Below are 25,154 nucleotides of genomic sequence, written 5' to 3' on the forward strand. Positions count from 1 at the left end.
AACTCAAAATATATCACAGACTCAAATGTAAAATCTAAACCATAAAACTTCTAGGAGAAAACAGAGGAAGAAAATAGGAACCATGAGAGAACTGATCAACCTGACTTCAGCAAAATTAAGTACTTCATTCATTAAAAAAAAAGTGTTAAGAGACTGAAAAGACAAGTCACACATATTAGGATAAATTCTTTTGTAAAGCATATATAAAATAAAGGAATTGTACCCAAAATATGTTAAGGATTCTAGAAACCCAACAATAAGAAAGCAAAGAACCCAATAAATAAAATAAGCAAATAATTTGAACACTCTACCACAGAAGATGAGAAGATAAACAAATGAAAGAGGTTCAGCAATAGTCATTAGAGAAGTGCAAATTAAAACTATTATGAGATGCCACTACGCACTGTTAGAATGGCTAAAATTCAAAAGGAATACAATACCATACCATACCATATGTTGGCAAGGAAGAATGAAAATTCTTATACACTACATGCAGAAATGTAAAACGGTGCAATTACTTCGAAAAAAGTTTGGCATTTCCTTAAAAAGTTAAACATGCACCATCTTATGATCTAGCTGTTCCATTCTTGGGCATTCACCCAAAAGAAAAGGAATTGTATGTCCATATAAGGATTTGTACATGAATGTTCATAGGAGTTTAGAATAGCTAAAAACTAGAAACATTCAAATAACCACAAATAGATAAATATCCACTTTTGGTATATCCAGAAGATGGAATATACTCAAAATGAACCACTGATTCCTGACAATGTGCATGAAACTCAAAATAATTATGCTGAGTGACAGAAACAAGAAAAAATAAGAGTATATATCATACGATTCCATTTATATAAAACTCTAGAAAATGCAACCTAATCTGTAGTGACGGAGAGCCAACCAGTGGTTGATTTTGGAAGGAGATGGATCATAGCAGGAGGAACTACAAAAGGCTTCAAGGAAACTTGTGGGGATGATGGATGCATTCACTATCTCGATTGTAGCAATGGTTTCAAAAGTTATCAAATGGTACACTTCAAATATGTGCAGTTATTATATATTGGTTGTACTTCAATAAAGCTATTTAGAAAAAAGAAATGGAAGTGATTGTTGGATTTGTAGTGGAAACTATTGCTCCTTTGAAAAACTTCCACCACCACATAAAAAAGCCTCATCTAATCTACTGGAGAATAAGAGGTCACAGAGAAATACAGAGTGGATAGCTCCAGCCATCTACCTAACATGTGACTGAGGGCATCTGGGACTGTCAAGCACCAGAGGAGCTGTCAGATGACTAGCCACATCAGTGACTGCAAATAGACCAGGAGATGAACTGCTTGACCAAACCCAAAGCAAATCACAGGATGAGAGTAAACAAACAAGTGGGTTTTTCAGAGTCCTTAACTAAGATCTGAAGATAATGGTTCAATAAATAATATATGTGAAAAAAAATTTAAAAAGGTATAATTTAAGGAAAGGTTAAGAATGCAAAGTTATGGAGAAAAGAGCGAAATTCAAAGAGATCCAAGAGAATCACACAATAATCACTTCCGAAACAGTTGTCACACCAAGATGAAAGGACAAAAAGATGAATGGGCACTGCTCTGCAGCTTGCTCTATTCCACTCCATTAGAATACTCTGCCCTCTGCTGTTATTTGGTGACTCTATACATTAACGCGCTAGAAGGGGGCAAAAATCACAATTAAACAACAGGGATTCTAAATTAAACTGATATCCTTCCCTTATTTCCAAATAAATTATGTCCTACTTCATGTTACAGTAACTCTCAGGTTTCAGCAGAACGGACTATACTTCTATTTAGCTAGGTGTGAAGGGGAATATTAAAGGTAGCAGTGGGAAATAAGAGCTGGAATGACAGGTTGAGGCCAGATCACAGGAGATCCTGAATCTGAACACTAAGCAGTTTGGGACACATTTTATATGCAATGGCAAGCCAATGAAAGGTTTGAAAATAAGAATATAAGAGCTGTGACTTAGTTATGCACAATTAAGATGCATTTCAAATAGAGAAAAAAAACTAGCTAAAAGTTTTGAGTTCTAGGAAACCTAGACAAAATATAAAAAGGCCTCTACTAAGGTCATGGCAATGAGAATAAAAAGAAGATGACAGTAAACTAGAGAGAGGACTTAGCAACATATTGGTGGCTAGATGGGAATGCAGAGTCAAAGGATTCCAGATACTTCATCTTTTAGTATGAGATTATCTTTTAGGATCTTTTCCTATTATAAGGAAGGTTAGAATAAAAATACTTATACATATACCTAAATACACTGGTGATACTATTTATCAGATATATTCCTAGAAATGAGACAGTACTTAAAATTCATTTGAGTGCTCCTTGTGCCTGGATATCTATACATTGTTTAAAATTTAGAGAAACTTTAGGCATAATTATGACTTTGTATCATGTTTACAAAACTGATATTCTATGCCTGATATTCAGATAAAACACTCTCCCAAACACCATGAACCAATTCATTTTTAATTTTTTAAGTATATTTTATTGATTACTTTTTACGGCAGTTGCAATTTTTTTCCCTTTTGCTCCCCTCTGCCCAGTACCCCCTTCCTTCTAGCAATCCCACCCCCCTTAGTTCATGTCCATGGGTCGTGCATGTAAGTTATTTGGCTTCACCCTTTCCTATATTATTCTTAATTGACCCCCCACTTTTTTGTGGTGGTGGTGGTGGTGGAAAGGGTAGTGGTGGTGTGGTGTGGTGCCCTGTCTATTTTGTACTAATCAAGTATACTTCTTAATTCCTGCACCTGTTCCCTGTTACTCCCCCTTCCCCCTCCCAGCTGATAACCCTCCAAATGATCCCCACACCTATGATTCTGTTCCTATTCTGGTTTGCTTATTGGATTCTGTTTTTATTTTTTAGATTAAGTTGTTGATAATTATAAGTTTTTTGTCATTTTAGTGTTCATAGTTTTGATCTTCTTTTTCTTAAGTAAGTCCCTTTGACATTTCATATAATAATGGCTTGGTGATGATGAACTCCTTTAGCTTCAACTTGTCTGGGAAGCACTTGATCTGCCCTTCCATTCCAAATGATAGCTTTGCTGGATAGAGAAGTCCTGGTTGCAGGTTGCCTTTCACCACATTGAATACTGCTTGCCAGTCCCTTTCTGCCTGCAAAGTGTCCTCTGAGAAATCAGCTGACAGTCCTATAGGAACCCCCGTCTTTATCTTTCACATTTGGAATCTCAATCATGATGTGTCCTGGTGTGGTCCCCTCTGGGTCCAGCTCGCGCGGGACCCTCCATGCTTCCCAGACCTGTATGTCCTGTATGTCCATCTCCTTCGCAAAATTTGGGAAGTTTTCTTCATTTTTTCCAATTCTTGCCTCATCATTCTGAACTGGTTGACTGTTTTTTTCTTCCTTATGTTCCAAATCATTAATTTGAACCCAGGTTTCCTTCCCTTCACCATTGATTTTGTGTGGATTTTCCTTCATTTCACTTAGCACAGCCTTCGCATCTTCTCTTATGCATTTGCCATACTCAAGCATATCTGTCAAGCCTGTGAGCATCTCTATCACCAGTGTTTTGAATTCTGTGTCTGTTAGGTTGGCTATCTCCTCATCACTTAGTTTTCCCACTGGAATCTTGATCTGTTCCCCCTTTTGGGCCATACTTCTCTGTCTCCTCATTCTGACAGGATCCTGGTTTTGTGTACGTCCACGTCCCAGGTAGAGGTGTCGCTCCTGTTATGTTGCAAGGGGCGGAGCCTTAGGGATTCATCAATACAGGGTGACCTGTTTCACCACACTGTGGCGCTGTATGTGGGGGAGGGGTCTGAGAGGGAACAATGCTGCCTGCCCAGCACTCGCCCCTTTTCCAGGCACCTCTCCCACTTCTGTATGGGATTGGTGCCTCTCTAGCTGCTGTCCTGGCCATTGTTCCCAGAGTGGGTGGGTCTGCAGATATTCTAGGACCGTGAGGGCCCTTTAAACAAGTGGACTCTGCTGAGAGATGGGCAGTTTCTGCCTCCTCCCCAACCCCCAGTGGTCTGCACAGTCAGAAGCAATGAGGATTGATTTTCCCTGGTTCTGGGACCATGAGCTGTGAGGTCCAGTGAGGAGCTGGGAACACTCCCCAGGTGTCCTTTCTGACTTTAAAATGTGTGACTGCACTTTCTGCCAGCCTGCTGCTGCCACCACACCGAGTCCTCTCTGCCCTAGCTCCACCCCTCCTACCTGTATGGATGAGTATTTCTTCTTTATGTCTTTGTTTGCTGGACTTCCATGCAGTTTGATTTTCTGGAACTTCTGGTTGTTTCTAGTTTTGAGGTAGTTATATTCCTTCTTAGTTGTGGAGGGAGACACAGCGTGTCTGTCTACACCTCCATCTTTGCCAGAAGTTCATGAAGCAATTCTTAAAGCAGTAAAAGGTTTTCTTTCCACACCCCATTAAAAAAGTGTCAGTGAAATTTCTTTTAACAGTACAAGTTGATAAAGAGGTGACTGTGGTTCTGTTGGTGATACAGAAATATATTTTGGATACAACTGACATGTCAGACAATGATGATGCTTGAGTGGGAGTAGTCAGATAGTAAGAAAATTACATGGGGATAGCTGCTTCAATATGACTTAATAACTTGCAGTCATGCTGTATTGCTCTACAGATTCTGTCAATGACTTTTTATAAAATCAAGTCCCAAAGCATCTCCTAGGTTCAGCTTTATTCCACAAAAGCTAGTAAAATTAAACAATCATGCTAACAGTGAAAGGCAGTAAAGCATAATATTAAGACTTTAGAACTCTAGAACCAGGCTTCATGGTTTAGAATTCCATTATCAGCAATGTAATCTTAGGTACCTAGTAGCCTTGTAATCAGTGGCAGGTTATTTAACCGCTATTCCTTTCTTTAACTGTGTGATGGGAATAATAAAATTACTTACATTTAATGTATTTTTTACATTTATTTTTAGAGAGAGGGGAAGGGAGGGAAACATCAATGCAAGAGAGAAACATCAATCAGTGAATTGTCTCATATGTGCCCCAACAAGACCAAACCTGCAACCTAGCCCTGTGCCCTGACCAGGAATCAAACCAGTACCCTTTTGCTTTGCAGGACAATGCCTAAACCACTAAGCCGTACCAATCAGGGCAAGAATATATTAATTTTACTACACATAAAGCATTTACAATAGTTCCTAGCAAAGAACAGACATCCAAAGAATTTACTGCCATAACTGAATCCTCAAGTAAATAGTTTATTCATAATCAATATATTTCATTTAAGAGGCTAAGAAAATGTACAATACATTTGAGGAAAAGGACCATCAAAATTAGTAAAGCTTCACAATCCAATTACACTTGGGTTACTAAGAAAGTTCACTTATCCAGTACCCATTCCATGATAATATACAATGCCTTCATGTTTATTTTTATTGTACCTTGATAGATTATCTTTTAGTATATGTGGCTATTTGCAAAGAGTGACTGCTTTACTGAACAGGTAATAAAAAAATATCAGTGACCTTTCTAAATTATTACCATATAGCTAATGATTCTCTATCTGTATTATTCTACATTATAAGAAATAAACATTTAAAATAACCTCTTTTGCAGGCAGAGAATATAAAAACTTGAACAGATAGAAATGGTTTAAGTTGAGCTTCTGGATTCTGGTAAGATAGAATGACTGAGCCCATGTTGCTGCCCTGGCTCGTGTGGTTCAGTGGACTGTGCACTGGCCTGCGAACCAAAAGGTCACTGTTTCGATCCCCAGTCAAGGCACATGCCTGGGTTGCAGGCCAAGTCCCCAGGTGGGGGCGCAAGAGAAAGAACCACACATTGATGTTTCTCTCCCTCTCTTTCTCCTTCCCTTCCCCTCTCTCTAAAAATAAATGAATAAAATGTAAAAAAAAAACCAAAAAAAACATGCGCTGGATAAGCCTGGAGGATGCTGTCAGAGTCAAAATCTCTGGAGTTCTCTGGGGAGAGAATAGGTGCTGAGGGACCAAGTCAAAGGGAAAGTTCTGCTTTGCCACTCCTGAGGCTCTGGTTCCCTAACCAAGGTTAAAAAGCAGAAGCCCATGGCTCTTCCCAGAAAAGCGGTGAATGTGATTGCTCCCAGAAGTGGACATTGACAGGGCTGTTCACATAACCCTGATGACTTCAGTTGGCATAGAGAAGAGGTTGCACTGGTGAACTAAACTGCTCCCAGACCTCATGGGGAAGCCTTCAGCTTACAATCCTTCCACTTGAAGAAACTTCCTGAGAATAGAGGAGACTCATCCTAAACTTCAACATAGGACAAGAGTTTGTAAGTTGTCTGCCTCTACAAACTGGCATTTTAGCTAACATCTGCTGCTTTGCACTGCCAGAGACACCCACATGAAAGCCTGACCTCTGTGGGTGGCTAACAGAACACAACTAAGAAAAATTCAGCTTATATGAAAGCTCAGTAACCTTATAATGGAAGACCTAACTAAATGGCTAAAATATATGGATCCTATTAATGAGCCACATAGGTGAGAGAAAAGAATGCAAATAAATTAAGGAAAAAGTATTTAGGATTTTCAGGAAGGTACTATAAGAACATAGAGAAAATTGTTCAGAGCTACTATATCCTAACAGAAAAACTCAACAGATGAACTGATAAAGAACAATCTTTTGTGGGTTCACTCTAGAAAATTAAATGGAAACAATCTCATTATATAGAACATATAGAGATAAAATCATAATTGAAAGATCAGAGTCTTGGAGGAGAAATTTTAGGTTTGCAAATAATGAGTAAAAAAACAACAAAAACAACAATAAAAGAGCCCTGACCAGTGTGGCTCAGTTGGTTATAGCATCATTCTGTAACCAAAAAATTGCAGGTTTGATTCCCAGTCAGGGCACATACCAAGGATGTAGGTTGATCCCTGGTCTGGACACCAATCCCCAGTTTGGGTGTGTAAGGGAGGCAACCAACAGATGCTTCTCTCATGCATCAATGTTTCTCTCTCTCCCTTCCTCTCTCTCTAAAAAACAATAAGAAAAAGGTCCTTGGGTGAGGATTTAAAAAAAAAAGAAAATAAAAGACAGAACAAGTCTTGTTTCTTGCAGAAACACTTCAAATCTTTAGAATGAAGATGCTAAGATTACGTTTTAATGAGGGAAGTTACTGTAGAGGGGGACAAAGGGAGACAGTTTAATGAAAAAAATACATATCTAGCAATAATAAGCAAAAATGACTAAATTTCAATCATAGAGAAATTATTCAGAAAAAAGAACAGGCTGTCTGCAAAGGGAACAGAATCAGATTAGCACTAGACTTCTCATCACTAACACTGGAAACCACAGTGTATTAGAACAGTATCTTATGGCTTGAAAAAAAATAATCTTAATCTAAGAATCTTACACCTAGACAGGATATTCTTTTACCATGGTGAAAAGAATGGTATGTTCAGATATTACTTAACTTAATCTGTGAATGAATACCATGTGCAGTAAATGCTCCTGGCACTGGAGCCACAGTGAAGAAAATTTACATGAAAACTAGGATTGAAAAATGAACACAGGCAACCTGAGAAGAACTGCAAAGGCCAATAAACATATGAAGATACCAAACCTCACTAACAATGACACAAATGAAAATTAAAATGACAAGACCATTTTTCATCAATCTAATGCAGGCATAAATGCAGGGAAACAGAAATCTTAAGAATAATTGATAAATAATTCTAGCCCTGGCTGGTGTGGCTCAGTGCCAGCCTGAAAACCAAAGGGTTGCCAGTTTGATTCCCAGTCTGGGCACACACCTGGGTTGCGGGCCAGGTCTCCAGTTAGGGCATGCAAGAGACAACCACACATTGATGTTTCTCTCCCTCTCTTCCCCTCTCTCTAAAAATAAATAAATAAATAATAAAATAAATCTGGAACTGCTACAATTTTATTGAGAAATAATTTGGCAGCATTGATTAAAAAGAAGATATATATATTTTGACCCAACAATCCAACGTAAGGGCAAATAAATACACTAATACTGGGTTGGCCAAAAAGTCCATATTGTTTTTTCCATAAAAGACATTTTTCATTTTCACCAATAATTCTACTGATTTGGATATTTTGAGTATGTCGGCTACCTCCCGTGGACTATAATGTTGATTGTTCTCAATTTATGTCTCAATTTGATTGCTATCAACATCAACTAGTCTACAACAATGTGGAGCATCATCCAGTGAGAAATCTCCAACACAAACCTTCACAAACCACTTTTGACATGTTTGATCAGTCACAGCACCTTCTCCATACACTGCACAAATCTTTTTTGCGTTTCAGTTGTGTTTTTACCTTTCTTAAAATATGCATACTATGCAGTAAATGTTGCCCATTTTCTTCCATCTTCAATATTAAAATGGCTACACAAAAATTCACCAATTTTTATGTTTTTTTTAAATGCACACTGATACAACAGCCATCACAATAAAATCTAACAAAATTGTTTCGAATGAAGTTAAAGACAACTAAGCACTACTAAGAGCCGTCTTATGGAAAAGACCAAACAAACTTTTTGGCCAACCCAATACAAAAAGATGCATATCTAATAATGTTTACTATAGCACTGTGTATAGTTGTCAAATGTCCAGCAAGTAAAAAAAAACAGCAAATAAGAAACTTCCATAATATAGAATATTATACAAATATTAAAATTAAGTTAGAAGTATATAAACTAGAAAAATAAGTCATAATACATTAAGAAAAAGCAATGAAACTGCACAGTAATGTGTAAATTAAGATCCCAATTTTGTGTGAAATTCCTATCTCTACCAATTCAAAAATACGCTCATCTATAAGTTAGAATCCTATGCAGACATTCAAAACCAAGTGACTGGAGAACGCAGAAGTTAGACAATGTTCATGATTATGTCAAAAAAGCAGACTATGAAACTATGATAGCTTTCTATGAAGAAAAATTATGTTTCAGATAATCTACTTATAAAACTCAGATTTATCAAGTCTGCTCCCCATCAACAACTGACACTACCAATCACTTATAGTAATGTCACTTTGGATTTAAAAACAAAGACTTATACAGCTTTTCAAAATTCATGTGTTATTATTTATAAAAACATCTACAATTATCCATGAAAAATATATAAGGACATAAATAAAAATTACTCTCTGTGAATGGTGGAATTACTGACAATTTTTTAAATTTCTCTAGGTTTTTCAGGCTTCCTTCATTGAACATGTATCACCCTTATAACCTAAGAATGAAAACTTTTAAAAATCCAATTTTTATAACCTTAAAATTCCTAGGAGATAACATAACAGAAAATTTAGATGACCCAGGGTCTGGCAAAGACTTTTAGATATGACACCAAAGAATGATCCATGACAGAAAGGACTGATAAACCAAAAAACTTCTCTCTGAAAAATATGTCAAAGGAATGAAATGGTAACCCATAGACTGGAAGAAAAAAATTTGCAAAATACATTATCTGATAAAAGACTGTTATCCAAAATATACAAAGAACTCTCTTAAACTCAAGAATAAGAAAAAAAGCAACCCAATTAAAAAATGGGCCGAAGACCTTACCAGATACCTCATCAAAGATATACAAATGGCAAATAAGCCTAAGAAAAGATGCTCCACATCAGAAACATGCACATTTAAAAAAATGAGATAACACCCTATACCTATCAGAATGGCCAAAATCCAAACACTAAAAACAAACACCAAATGTTGCCGAAGATGTGAAACAACAGAAACTCATTCATTGCCTATGGGAATACAAAATGGTGCAACCACTTTGGGAGAGTTTGGTGGTTTCTTTCAAAACCATATATAGTCTTACCATACGATCCAGCAATCATGCTTATTGGTATCCAGAGGAGTTGAAAACACATCCACACAAACCTTCACATGAATGTTTATAGCAGCTTTAACTAATCACCAAAACTTGGAAGCCAAAACCAAGATGTTTTTCAGCAGGGAATGGACCAAAAAACTATGGTACAGCCAGACAATGAAATATTATTCAGTGCTAAAAAATGAGCTATCAAGCCATGAAGACATGGATGAACTTTAAATACTATTACTAAGTGACATTAGCCAATCTGAAAAGGCTACATAATATGTAATTCCAATTATATGATATTCTGGAAAAGATAAAACTATGAAGACAATAAAAAAGATCTTTGATTGCCAGGGGTTATGAGAGATGAACAGATAAACAGGAGGAGCACAAAGGACTTGGGCAGAAGGGCTAAGTAAAACTACTGTGTGTATACTATAATGGTAGATACATGTCCAAACCCACAGAAACACTAAGAGTAATATAACACCGTAATGTAAGATATGAACTCTGGGTGATAAAGATGCGTGAATATAGGTTCATCAATTATAAAAAATGTACTACTCTGGTGGGGATGTCGATAATGAAGAAGGTTATGCATGTGTGGTAAAAGGGAGCATAAGGAAAAATCTCTATACCTTCCCCTCAATTTTGCTGTGAATGTAAAACTTCTTTTTAAAAAGTCTTTCATAAATTCCACTTATGATCCTATGTATGTACATTAAAATGCATGCCCTGGTCTGCGTGGCTCAGTTGTTTGGAGCACTGTCCCATAAACCAAAAGGCTGTGGGTTCAAGTCCCACTCAGAGCACATAACCAGGCTGCGGGTTTGACCGCTGGTTGGGGTGCCTATAAGAATCGATGTTTCTCACATCAATGTTTCTTTCTTTCTTCCTTTCCTTCCCTTCTTTCCTCTTTTCCTTCCTTTCTTTCTTCCTCTCTCTCCCTCCCTCTCTCCTTCCCTCCTTCCTTCCCTCTTTCTCTCTCTCTCTAAAATCAATAAGAAAATGTCCTCAGGTGAAGATAAAAAAAAATTTCTTATCAGCTAAAACATTAATTATACAAACAGAGATGAAGTGACTTGAATCCCATCAGTACTTACCAAGTATTTTAATATGAGCCAGACTACAGTAGTTAAAATTAATCATGACATCTTCACCAGGTTTCAGAAAAAGACTATAAGCATTAACCAGGTGAAATAAAAATCAAATTTTCAATAGTCAAAAATAGTAAATCGTTTTTATCTTTTCACATATGCATTTTTATCTCCCCAACATGAGGACAGGAATAATTACTCCTAAGTTCTTTCTTTCTTTCTTTTTTTTTTTCATCCTCTCCTGAGGACATTTTTTCATTGCTTTTAGAGAGAGGCGAAGGGAGACAGAGAAACATTGATGCAAGAGAGAAGCAGTGATTGGTTGCCTCCTGTATGTGCCCAGGTGGGGATCAATCCTGCAACCTAGTTATGTGCCCTGACTGGGAATTGAACCCACAACGTTTTGGTTATGGGATGACACTCCAACCAAGCCACACTAGCCGGAGCTAACTTCTTTACTTTCTAAATAGTCAGTAGAGTGTAAGTTTAATAAATTAATGTGAAATTACTTCTTTTCTAAAAAGAAAGCTAATAGGCTGTCTTCTGTTTATTGAGGGTGTAGAGGCTGTCTCTAATTACTTGGTACCTGACCCTGGGATTATTAGGGCAGGAGAACAGTGGCCCAGAGTGTAAGAGCTGCATAAAAGAGGTAGTTGAAGGTACAGGCTATGAATTGATTGGTTTGTATATAAAAGGTATGTATACCCACAGATGAATCCTTTACTATCTGCTGGAATTGGCTAGACCTAGGAGTCACAGTCTCTCCACGGTCAGCAAAGCTCCAAGATGTCAAAGCATCAGAAATACAGGAAAATAAAAGGAAATAATTAAGGCACTGGCTGGGTAGCTCAGCTGGTTAGTGTCATCCCCATATGCCAAGGTCGCATCTTCAATTCCTGGTCAGGGTACATATAAGAACCAACGAATAAATGCATGAATAAGTGAAACAACATATCGATATGTTTTTCTCCTCCCCCCACATCCTCTCTCTAAATTCAATTTTAAAAAAAAAGAATAGAGAGGGAAAACAAATTTTCATAAATTTTATCGATACAAAATTCTAAATATAATCATAATGAAAACTGAGTATATTTCTTCTTTGTAGTACACATCCACGAAAGAGAATGAATTTTAAAAGGTTAACATTTTTGCTTAATTGGGGTTTAAAGTTACTGTTCCCTATCAAAATAGATTGCAAAGTTTCCTCTATTAATGTTGGTCTGTAATGAGATTTTACATACTTGATATTTGAAAATGTCTTCTCACACAAATACTGATATCAACCCATGAGCATATAACTTTGACTATATGCAGTATTTTTAGGCAATTATAGAAGTCTACTAGATTTTTCTCTTGCTGTCTGCCTTTTAACCTGTCCTTAATATTGTAAATTAATTACTTGCAACTGAAAGTTAGGTGGAATGCTCCTCATTTCCACAATTCAATGGATTCTGAAATATGGAAATTTCCTTTGCCACTGCACCAAGGTCTGAAAATGACTCAGAAAACTTATTTACTACTAATTTTTGTTGGAAATAGAAATCTTACTTTTTTGTCTTAACTTTTGAAAGCAGTGGAAGTATGAAAAGCAGTCTGACATTACTTGAGTCAAACATCAGTTGTCATCAAATGACTTTAGCATATATACATTTCACATAAAAGCACTGTTTTGCTTTGTAAGTTTAGACTAAAGTCATTAGGCAACATTACCAAGTTTGCAGCCAAAGCTATCTTCCAAAGTCGTTCAGTGTCAGCGTTGTGTCTGCAGGTGGTTCTTCGCGTTTAAAAAATTTCTATCTCAGCCCCTGAGCGCAAAAAATTTACAATAAACCCTTACCACTGACAGCTTTGGGGTTGAGCAAGTCAGATATGCAGCTTGTATTTCTGACAAAAACTTAAAGTAACCACAAGCTTTATATGCTTACATGTGCACAAACTTTGTAAACTTGTCCAAGTAAGTAATAAATAAGCCTTTTTCTATTCCACACATATTTTTACCACCATCAGTTAAAACACAACTTACTGGATTCTACTCCAGGTTGTACTGAATTAGCATTTTCTTCAACTTCTTTGAAAATCTTTACACCTGAAGTTGTTCTACTGATTTTGTATTCATAGGGAACAATTTGCATTCATTTCATACTCTGCATTGATTGCTCAAATCAAAAACTGAAGAGTACTGTAACGTTTGTCACTTCATCAAGAACCAAGCAAACTTACTCTGGGTGCATTTTTCATTTCTGTGAAGAGTTTCTGGTACGATGAAACATTTCCTTTTAAATTTTCTAATTTTTCTAACAATTTTAGTGAATTGGAAATACTGTGATTAGTACTTAACTAAATACTAGGTTGGAAAATGTCAACTTACATTCTTTTGGCTTCACTACTGTGTCACTGCATAATGAACGCAGTATTTTGCAATGTAATTCAACAATAAAATAATCCACACCAAAAATCTATTTTTCCCTTCTTTTGACATAATAGGTATGCACTAGTAATAAAAGTAATATAAAGTGTCACAATATGAAGATATGCATGACACTGAGAACACTGAATTTATTGTATAATGAGCAGGAGAGAGAAGAGTAGAAGTATCAGTGTCACTGTCAGGACTACTCAAGTCAGCTGTTGTAGCTTAAAAGCAGCCAGAGACAATATGTAAATAAATTAGTATTTTCATGCTCCAAGAAATGTTACTTATAAACAATAAAATTTTAATTTAATTTAATTTTCAAGTGCCAAAAATAATATCCCTCTTTGATTTTTTTCAATCATTTAAATACATAAAACTCTTCTTTGCTCAAAGTCCATACACAAACAGGCAGTAGGGTAGATCTGGTATGTAGCTAGTAGTCTGCAAGACCCCTACTGTGGGAAGTGAGAAACTACTTAATATTTTTGATCATGTGGATCACTTTCAGATGATTAACCCAGTCAGTATTAAATAGCATGAACTAGAAAAGGACAGAAAACAGAGATATAAGTTAGTGTAGTAGTTAAGGAGTACAGTAAATGAAACCTGAGTACCTTGGTTTAAATTCCTTCTCTTCAATATACACTATCTATGTGACTTTGGATAAAACTTTCTCAGAGTCTCAATATACTTATCTACTATGAAGGATAACTGTACAAGAATAATTGTACCTACTTCAAAGTGTTGACTTAAAAGATTAAAAGAGATGATCCACATAAACTAGTTTTAGCAACAAAAGTATTTATGTAAGAGGTGCTCAATAAATGCTTAACCATACATATTATTGCTAATTCAAATTAGGTAATGATGACAGTTCAAGAGATGACAGTGACAAAACATAAACTGAAAAGGAAAAATTAAATCAGACCTAAGAACATTAACAGAACAAAAAGAAATGCAGATGAGAAATTAGTATGACATAAATATAAAGTTTATAATTTTTGTGAGACATCCTTAGGAATGGAGGGTGGGACTAGTCTATATTTGCAAGTACTGTATGAATATGGAGAAAAGCTTTAAAAATCTGGTAAACAGATTTCAAGGACAAAACAGGAAAGTGAAAAGAATAAACAGAAAAGGATATAGGCACTACATTTAGAAATGGAAGAAGTAGAACCAAGAAAAAAGATATAGTAAAAATAACCTGAATAGAAGATTTGGTTCAGCAATTTTTATCGCAGAAGATAAATACTAATGGGTTTGAAAAACTGAAAGGAAGTCACCTAAGAGAATCAAGTTTAAAAGCAATGTAATAATTTAAAAAAAAAAAAAATCTACTTACTGACACAGCTATCATTGTACTATCCGGCCTCCATTCAGCTTGCTTGTAGGATCCAAACTGAGAAGATGATTTTGCAGGTTCCTTGTAGGTTACAATTAACACACTAGGCTGGAAAAAGACAGCTGTGTTTTATTAATGTTGCATAAGAATATAGATAAATAAATATAAGATAATTTATCATGGAGTACTCAAAGTGTTTTAATAAATCTAAAAGTATAATAAAATATAACAATCTAGTATTAAATAATTAGCTTAAATTATCCAAGCAAATCAACTAAAAATAACCAAAAAGAAAGATAATGTGAATCGGCCAATATCTATTAAAGAAATGGAATCAATAATTAATAACTATTAAAAAAATAAACAGAAAAAAGTAAAACAGGCCTAGATGTGTTCACTGGTGAATTCTACCAAGTATTTAAGGAAGAAATTTAAGGAACAAATGCTCTATGATATCTTTCAGAAGACTGAAGCAGAAAAAATACTTACTATGAGGACAGCATCACCCTAATACTGAAACCAGACAAACACATTACAAAAGAGTAAAACAACAGTCCAATACCACTCATGAACATAGCTGCAAAATTTCTCAACAAAATATTAGTAAATCTAATCCAACAATGTATAAAAAATATTATAAAATATGAACAAGTGGGATTTATTCCAGGTGTGCAAAGCTGGATCAACATCTAAATAGCAATGTAATCCATCACATCAACAGAATTAAGAAAAATCACATGATCCTATCAGTAGACATAGAAAATTAATTTGACAAAAATCCAATACTCATTCATGATAAAAACTCTCAGCAAACTAGGAATAGAGGGGAACTTCCTCGACTTGGTAAAGAACATCTACAAATAACCTATAATTAACATCATATTCACTGGTAAGAAACTAGCTTCCCTGCTAAAATCACAAACAAGAACATCCCCTCTCACTACTACTTTTCCTACTGGAAATGCTAGCTAATACAGTAAAACCAAAAATAAAGGAAATAAAAGAAATACACACCGGGAAGAAAGAAAGACAACTGTCTTTGTTCATAGATGACATGACTGACTACGTAGAAAATTTGAAAGAACCAACAAAAATGAAAAAACTTGTGAAAATAATAGGTGATTGTAGCAAGGTTGCAGGATACAATGTTAATATATAAAAAGCAATTGCTTTCCTACTTATCAGCAATGAACAAGTGGAATTTGAAATTAAAAGTACAATACCACTTGCATTAGAAACAAAAATCATTTAGGTATAAATCTAACAAAATATGTAGATGGTCTATATGAGGAAAACTACTAAATTTTGATGAACAAAACAAAAAAAGAAATAAATAAATGGAAATATGTTCCAAGTTCATGGACACGAAGACTCAACAATATCAAGATATCAGTTCTTCCCAACTTTGAGTCAACACAATCCCAAACAAAATCACAGTGAGTTATTTTAGAGATATCAGCAGATTGATTCTGAAGTTTATATGGAGAAGCAAAATACACAGAATGGCTAATTAAGTATTGAAGGAAAAGAACTAAGTAAGAAGACTGACATACCCTCCTTCAAGACTTTATATAAAGATACAGGTATCCCCCATATAACATGTCACTCCTATAACACGGTTTTGCTCTAAAACAGTTATTAGAGAACTGGGGAACCCCCCCCGGGGAACCCCCCCCCCCCCGTGTAACACGGTACTTCTATGACATGGTTTCAGTCTAACACGATATGACTGTAGAAGATACCCAAGAATTGCTGGTATTAGATGAAACTGATGAAGCCATTTTGGTGGAAATGACATCTGCAATGTGCCAAGATAACTTAGGGGACGACAGCACAGATTAAAATACAGAAGTTAAACAGTTTACTCGAAAAAGTGTAAAGAAAGGCCTAGACTTAGCCAAAAAGTTGAGTCATATTTCTTAAATGAAGATCCTTGCACTGAAAGGAGCACAAAGTTTAAGAGAGAACTTCAAAAGTGCTTAGCACTGTATAATGAAATTTATAAAGATCTCTCTGCTAAAAGCAAGCAATCTAAAATAACAGACTTTTTGCAAAAAGTAGAGCACAGAAATCAAGATAATGCTGAAGAAAGTTCAGAGGATGAAGATATATTGTCAAAAAGAAAACGCATTCAGTTAATGGAGCTCAGTAGTGATGACAGAGAAAACTTTACTTAATTCATATTAATACATAATACTTTTGATGAAAATTGCTTTAATAAAGATATTTCTCTTAATTATAAAAATATAATAGCATGTTCTTTAATTTCAGAAACTAACCCCCTTTTTGCACTAGTTCTCTGTTTTGTATAACACGGATTCACATATCACGGCATTTGTTAGGAACCTAACACCTGTGTTATAAGGGGGTTACCTGTATAGTAATGAAGACAAAGTGATACTGGCAAAAAAAACAGAAAACAGATCAATGAAAAAGACAAGAGGGCCCAGAAATATATCCTCATAAATATAGTCAACTGGCCTTTAATAAAGGAACAAAGGCAACACAATAGAAACTGAATGGTTTTTTCAACAAATGGTGCTGGAAAAAGGGATGTCTACTTTCAGGCACACAAGAAGGTTCCACAGGATCCTTCTGTACTATCTATGCCCTTACCCTAGAATCAGCTGTTTTTCCCAGGAACTTGTGTCTTTTTATTAGAGACTAGTGTTTAGAAAACAAGATCTGGAAACAAGATTCTTGTTGCTAGTGTGTTATTACTGCTTCTAGCTTCTTGGTCCTCTCAGAAAACACAGTGTGAAACATATGTACCTGTACTAACCCATATATCTCTTCACATTTCTTTCTATATATACATGGTTTTTTAAATTATATTTTACTGATTATGCCATTACAGTTGTCCCAAATTCTACTGAGTACTGTAATCCAGAAACTCCTTGAAAGGCATCTGAATGCTGGATGAATGTGAAATTAGACTCCTCAAACTTGGTAGGGAGACTCAGGACACCCTTTTGCCAGAATTCCTACCTCCATTCAGTGCCATGAAAATCCTCCAGTTCCCAACTAATCCCCAAGGAACAAAAGAGGTGAGCTGAATGTCCAGTGACCCAACCTTTCCACAGAAGCTCTCCCAGAGGACTGCTTTCTGTCTTGCTAGTCTTGGAAGACTGACAGAACCAGCATAATCTAGCTACCTGTTGGAGAATAGAGGCAGTGGCTTGAACTGGTAGTCATCACAGCTCCCCACAGCTCAGCACAGAAAGAACAGAGGAAAGAGTTCAGTTCACAGCTCTTTCCTGAGCAAAGAAAGAGTTGGTCCACATATCCAATGCACAAGCTTCTATAGAGGCTATCAAAAGGAATGGCTTTTGTGCTGCTTGTCTCAGGGTGCTGATAGGATCTAGAAAAATCTAGCTGTCAGGGAACTAAGTGAGAAGAGAAATGGAGATTTAGGCAGGCAGTTGCCATAATAAGCCCCTACTCCCTGGCTTAGCACACAGCAAGTGGACAATAAACTCCAGCTCCCAAATTCTCCCTGGGGAGCAAGTTAGTCCACATCTCCAATGCTCAAACTTTTCTGGGGGCTGCCCAAAGGGAGGAGCTCTGCCTTGCCTTTCACAGGGTATTGATAAGACCTGGCAAATCTGGTCACCAAGCAGCTAGTAAGAACAGAGACAGAGGTTTGGGGTGTCATAACTGCTCTCCCAGCTCAGTACGGAGCAAGAAGAAATAAACCTCAGCTCCCAGCTTATACCCTGGGAGGAAAGAGTTGAATCCAACTTTTCAAGAGAGACTGCCTGATGAACAATTTCAGTCTCACTTGCTGAAGTGCACTGAAAGAATCCAGCATACCCTAGACACCTGAGGACTGCAAAGAACAAAGGAAGCATGTTGGACTAACCTGAGGTTTGAGAGTCTGTCAGGGATCTCTGGCCGGCTGACTGGTGGGAGTCTCCTAATATATGAGATCAGTTTATGAATTGAGGGAGAGGTGGTTGCTCTGTCTAGTACAAAGTCACCAACATAGTTAATAAGATTTTTGTTTTTTTTAAAGGCAAGTATTTTCCAAACAAAGAAGATAAATCTCCAGAAACAAACCATGATGAAACAGAGATACGTGATTTACAAGGCAGGTAATTCAAAATAATCACCAGAAAGGTCAGGAGAACAATGGTTAAACAAAGTGAATTTCAACAAAGAGATAGAAAATACTAAAAAGTAACAAACAGAAATCATGGAGCTAAAGAATATAACTGAAATAATAATAATTCACTAGAGGAGTTCAACAAAAGAGTAGATTAAGCATAAGAAAAGGTCAACGAACTCCAAGAAAGGCGATTTGAAATCATTCAATCACAAGAGGAAAAAAAAAGAGTGAGGAACGTTTAAGGGACTATGGAAATGGACATCTACATCCAAGAACCCCAAAGCAGCCCCCCAAAAGGAACGCAAATAAACCCACACTGAGAGAAATTATAAATTGTCTAAAGTAAAAGCAAAGAGAGTATTTTGAAAACAGAAGTAAAAGGCAACTTGTGAGGTACCAGAGAACCCTCATAAGACCACAAATGGATTTCTCAGCAGAAACCTTGCAGGATGATATTCAAAGTGCTGAAAGAAAAGGTGCCAAGTAAGATTACTACATCCAGCCAACTGTCCTTCCAAAATGAAAGATAAAGCCTTGTCCAGATAGCTTAGTTGGTTAGAGTGTCATTCCAATATATATGCCAAGGATGAAGGTCCAATTCCTGGACAGGGCATGTACGAAAGGCAACTGATCGATGTCCCCCCACGCCTCTCTCTAAAATCAATAAACATATTCTTGGATAAGGATTAAAATGAAATAGGCTAAAGACAAATAGACATTTCTCCAAAGACATACAAATGGCTGACATATATACGAAAAAATGTTCAATGCCACTAATCATAATAGAAATGGAAAAACCACAATGAGATGTCACCTCACATCTATCAGGATGAACGTTATCAAAAAACCAAAAGACAGCAAGTGTTGATGAGGATTTGAAGAAATTGTAACATTTGCACACAGCTGCTGAAAATGTAACATGGTGCAGCCAATATGGAAAACAGAGATTACTTAAAAAATAAAAGATAGAATTACCATATGATCCAGCAATCCTACTTCTGAGCATTTCCGAAGAACTCAAATAAGGATCTGAAGAGATATTGGCACTCCGATATTCACTACAGTGCTATTCACAACCACCAAGATATGACAACAACCCAATGTACATTGTCAGGTACATGGATAAAGAAAATGTGGTGTACCCATACAACAGAAAACTTCCTATTTGGCTTTAAAAAAAATATAGGTCCTGCAATATGCAGCCATATGGAGGAACCTTGATGACATTTACATTTTACTAAGTAAAATAAGCCATTTACACAAGGAGATATAAAACATAATTACACTTATATGAGGTATCTGAAACAGCCAAGTTCATAGTATCAAAAAGTGAAGTGGTAGAATATTTGAAAACACTTTTAAAGAGGTCAAATGTCATGTCAAGTGTTTATATCACAATAAAATAAAATTTAGGGGAAAAAAACCCTTTGTATGTTAACAATATATTTTAAAATAATTCTAGTTCTAAAAAAAATAAGAAAACAGGCAGTGGAATCATTTTACAAATCTCTGTAGAGTCTACTATAAGAGACTATGGCTAGGTTCTCAGTTTACTTCTACATTCAGTCTTTTGTGATGTGTTGTTTTAATCGAAATATCATTATATGAAGAAACCCCAGTCTTACACAGATTTATAGCTGGATTTTTAAAACAATGGCAAATATTCTTTAATATTACACCAAAACTTGACAAGGGGTAGTTTCTTAAACCTTAGTTGTCATATTATCAATAAAGTTTTGGTACTTTGTTTAAAAATAATACCTTGGACAATATTTGCAACTTAAAAAGAGAAGAAAAATATAGTTGGGGACACCATTAGGGATTTATTTTAAGAATACAGAAAAGAAAGGAAAATTAGAATAGCAAAACAACTTTTGAAGACAACTTAGCTGCAGGACTTTACACCACCTGACTTTAAGGGCTATTATTGAGTTAGCCAGAATGTTTGTTTAGTTTTTTTCCATAAGATGGCTCTAGTAGTGCTTAGTTGTCTTCAACTTAATTTGAAACATTTTTGTTAGATTGTATTGTGACAGCTGTTATATCATCACACATTTAAAAAAATTATCAAAATTGGTTCACTTTTGTGTAGCCAATTTAATAATGAAGATGGAAGAAAATTGGCAAAATTTTTGGCCTATTCTACAAACGACAAATAGCTTTGCATACTGTGCTTTATTATTTCAAAAAAGGTAAAAATGCAACTAAAACACACACACACACACACACACAAAAAGATATGTGCAGTATATGGAGAAGGTGCTATGACTGATCAAACGTGACAAAAGTGGTTTGCAAAGTTTCATGGTGGAGATTTCTTGCTGGATGATGATGCTCCATGGTCAGATAGGCCAGTTGAAGTCGACAGAGATCAAATCAAGACATAGAGAACAGTCGATGTTATACCATGTGGGAGGTTGCCAACATATGCAAAATAAAGTTACTGGTGAAATAAAAAATGTGTTTTGTTTTTTTTTTAATGAAAAAAAAATACAGGCATTTTGGCTAACCCAATATAAAGTTATAGTAATAAATAAAGTGTGGTACTGGCATCAAAACAAACAGACTCTAGAGTTCACATGTAGAGAAGTCAAATGGAAGATACGAAGTCAATTCAATGGACGGATGACTTTTCAACAAATGGTGCTGAAATAAGAGGCCAGCCGTACGAAGAAAAATAACTTTGATCCATACTTCGTACCATTTAAAAGTATTAATTCACAAGGTATTTTAGACCTATTTTAGACTACTTAGAATCTTGTAAAAGCCTAGAAGAGAAACCTCAACTCTGACAGAAGGAGTGAGAGGAAGAAGACAAAAACAACAAAATAGTTGTCATTTGCTTAGCAACTAAAATACATACAAATTAGATACAAGTTAGAATAAATTGTTGTTTTTTTTATAATTTTTATATCTTTTTCCTGTTTATTAAAATTTTTTTTTCCTAGGCCAGTACAGTTGGTTAGAACATTAACCCGATATGCCAAGGCTGCAGGTTTGATCCCTGGTCAGGGCATATACAGGAGTCAATCAATAAATGCATAAATAAGCAAAACAACAAATCGATGTTTCTCTTTCTCCCTCCCTCAAAATCAAAAAATTAAAAAAAATTGTTCTCAAAGAACAATATTAACCAACTCAATCAGAAAGGAAATTTTTAAAACAGGTTTCTATTGTTATAATCAGCAATAACTTACCTATCAAATAAAGATAAATAAGAGTTAAACAGAGTGACAATATTTAATCAGTAATTTAAAACCATAGTATGTTTACTAATTTTCATTTTTAAATACCCCAGTACTTATATATTTTATAAAATTTTCACCTCTGAAAATGATTAACCTCTAATTTAGGAGTAAGAAAGCATACCGAATATGAGGTTTTTACTCTGCACCCATATCAAAATAAAAGAATAATGTACAATAATGTGGGCTTATGAAATTGCTAAGTTTTGAAGTGAAGCAGACAACCATCAGTCTTCAGTTTCACCTCTAGTGACATACATTTTGCACAGATATAATAGCAGAAATCCCATGTATAAAGGTTCTCAGTTAATTATCAACCCTAAAAAACAATCTTTTCTAGGAGGCAATTTTACTCATTACAGCACTGCTTCTATTTAAATATATGTACATCTAAAAAATCCTGTTAGATATTTCTTATAACACGCGGCAACACAAAACAGAAACCCAACGTTATGCATGAATCTTTCTGTATAAAATTTCATACTATTAAAGCAGATTTTCTTACTAATTTTCTTACATCAACCAATATCCTAGATGATCCTATATTCCTTGAATATCCATAAAAAATATGAGGACCTACATGGATAAATTCTTAGTAATCTCCCACTTCAAAGTGTTATTTCCACACTCTGCTTATTTTATTTTAATAAAATAGATAATAAAAAAATTAAGGATACATAAGGTATAAAAATAAAATGAACAACTACAAACCCATCATCCAAGTACAGAAATAATTCGCTATCAATATTATGACACTCCAAGTACCCTTTCCTCATGATTTATGCCTATACCTCTTCAAGATACAACCACTATCTTTGATTTTGTGATTATAATCCTGCTCTTCTGTAACTTATTTGCTTCTTGTACTGAATTATTACAATTCACTTACACATTCTATTAATAAAAACATTTGCATTAAAAAACGATTTGTGGGAGCCCTCCGGCCAAGATGGAGGTGTAGACAGAACAAACAAAGAAGGAATACAACTTCCACAAAACTAGAGATAACCAGAAGTTCCAGAAAATCAAACTGCGTGGAAGTCCAGCAAACAAAGAAAGAAAGAAGAAATACTCATCCAGACAGGTAGAAGGGGTGGAGAGGAAGCGGTGTGGTGGTGGTGGCAGTGGCTGCAGCAGCAGCAGCAGGCCGGCAAAAAGCTGTCACACGTTTTAAAAAGTCAGGAGGGACACCTGGGAAGCTTCCCAGCTCTCACCAGACCTAGCAGCTCACAGTCCCAGCACCGGGGAAAATTAAGCCTCATTGCTTCTGACTGTGCAGACCAGTGGGGGTTGGGGTGGAGGCAGAAACTGCAGGTCTCAGCAGCGTCCACTTGTTTAAAGGGCCCCCAGGGTCCTAGAACGTCCACAGACCCACCCACTCTGGGAACGACGGATAAGGCAGCAGCTAGAGGGGCACCAGTCCGGTGCAAAAGTGGGAGAGGTGCCTGGAAAAGGAGCGAGTGCTGGGTTGGCAGCATTGTTCCCTCTTGCACCCCTCCCCCACATACAGTGCCACAACGTGGTGAAAGGTTGCCCTGTACTCATGAATCCATAAGGCTTTGCACCTTACAACGTAACAGGAGCGACAGCTCTACCTGGGACGTGGAGGCAAACAAACACAGGAGCCTGTCAAGATCAGAAGACAGAGAAGTATGGCCCAAAAGGGGAAACGGATCAAGGTTCCAGTGGGAGAACTAAGCAACGAGGAGATAGCCAACCTAACAGATGAGGAGAGAGCCAACTTAACAGACACAGAATTCACAACACTGGTGATAAACATGCTCACAGGCTTGACAGATATGCTTCAGTATGGCAAACGCATAAGAGAAGTGAAGGCTATGCTAAGTGAAACGAAGGAAAATCCACACAAAACCAATGGTGAAAAGAAAACCGGGGTTCAAATCAATGATTTGGAACATAAGGATGAAAAAAGTCAACCAGTGCAGAATGAGGAGGCAAGAATTGAAAAAAATGAGGAAAACTTCCCAAATTTTGCAAAGGAGATGGACATACAGGTCCGGGAAGCACGGAGGGTCCCAGGCAAGCTGGACCTAGAAAGGATGACACCAGGACGCATCATGACTGAGATGCCAAAGGTGAAAGATAAAGACAGAGTCCTGAGGGCAGCAAGAGAGAGGCGGAGAGTTGCCTACAGGGGGATTCCTATAGGACTATTAGCTGATTTCTCTGAGGACACTTTGCGGGCAGGAAGAGACTGGCAAGTAGTATTCAATGTGATGAAAAGCAACCTATAACCAAGATTACTCTATCCAGCAAAGCTATCATTTAGAATGCAAGGGCAGTTGAAGTGCTTCCCAGACAAGGTGAAGCTAAAGGAGTTCATCATCACCAAGCCATTATTATATGAAATGTTAAAGGGACTTATTTAAGAAAAAGAAGATCAAAACTATGAAAACTAAAATGACAACAAACTCACAACTATCAACATCTGAATCTAAAAAATAAAAACAAAATGCAACTAAGCAAACCAGAATAAGAACTGGAACAGAATCATAGGTATGGGGATCATTTGGAGGGTAATCAGCTGGGAGACAGGCGGGGCAGAAATGGGGAAATGGTTCAGGGACTAGGAAGCATAATCGGTTGGTACAAAATAGACTGGGAGATGTTAAGAATAATATAGGAAAGGGTGAAGCCGAAGAACTTACATGCACGACCCATGGATATGAACTAAGGTGGGTGGGATTGCTGGAGGGAAGGGGGGGTACTGAGAGGGGAGCAAAGGGGTAAAAATTGGAACTACTGTAACAACATAATCAATAAAATATACTTTAAAAAAAGGATTTGTGGATCAACTTGTTTGGTTAAAATATAAGTAATGTTGGGGGAAAGTGGTCTCTCTGACCATACACAGTCCAATTCAATGCACTGTGTAAATTGTAAAAGTCGATGAATACAACAGGCACTACCATCATAAAACTATGATAAGTATGGCTCATTTATGTTCATATAACAGAATTGCAAATCTATGATGCTTACCTGTTTTCTAATACTTTTGTTGATTTTTAAAGATCAATAGTTATGACTGCACCTGGTAAATATTTGTAAAACAGATTCCAGATTGATTTTTAAACCTTGTAAGACACTTCATTTTCAAAATTAGGTCATTAGA

At 36.3% G+C, this 25,154-nt stretch overlaps 1 protein-coding gene across 3 annotated transcripts in view; it reads right to left on the bottom strand.

The window, feature by feature from the left end:
- The window catches only part of RIC1 (RIC1 partner of RAB6A GEF complex), a 140,264-nt gene that overhangs the window by 84,938 nt on the left and 30,172 nt on the right, over window positions 1-25,154 (bottom strand). For all 3 annotated transcript variants that reach the window (XM_090274122.1, XM_090274123.1, XM_090274121.1), the window contains exon 2: window positions 14,669-14,776. In XM_090274122.1, coding sequence (XP_090130248.1) covers window positions 14,669-14,776 — 108 coding nt within the window. The remainder of the gene's footprint in view (window positions 1-14,668; window positions 14,777-25,154) is intronic.

The sequence above is a fragment of the Furipterus horrens genome, unplaced genomic scaffold (genome assembly GCF_987537825.1).
Source record: "Furipterus horrens unplaced genomic scaffold, mFurHor1.1.pri manual_scaffold_4, whole genome shotgun sequence".
Lineage (NCBI taxonomy): Eukaryota > Metazoa > Chordata > Mammalia > Chiroptera > Furipteridae > Furipterus > Furipterus horrens.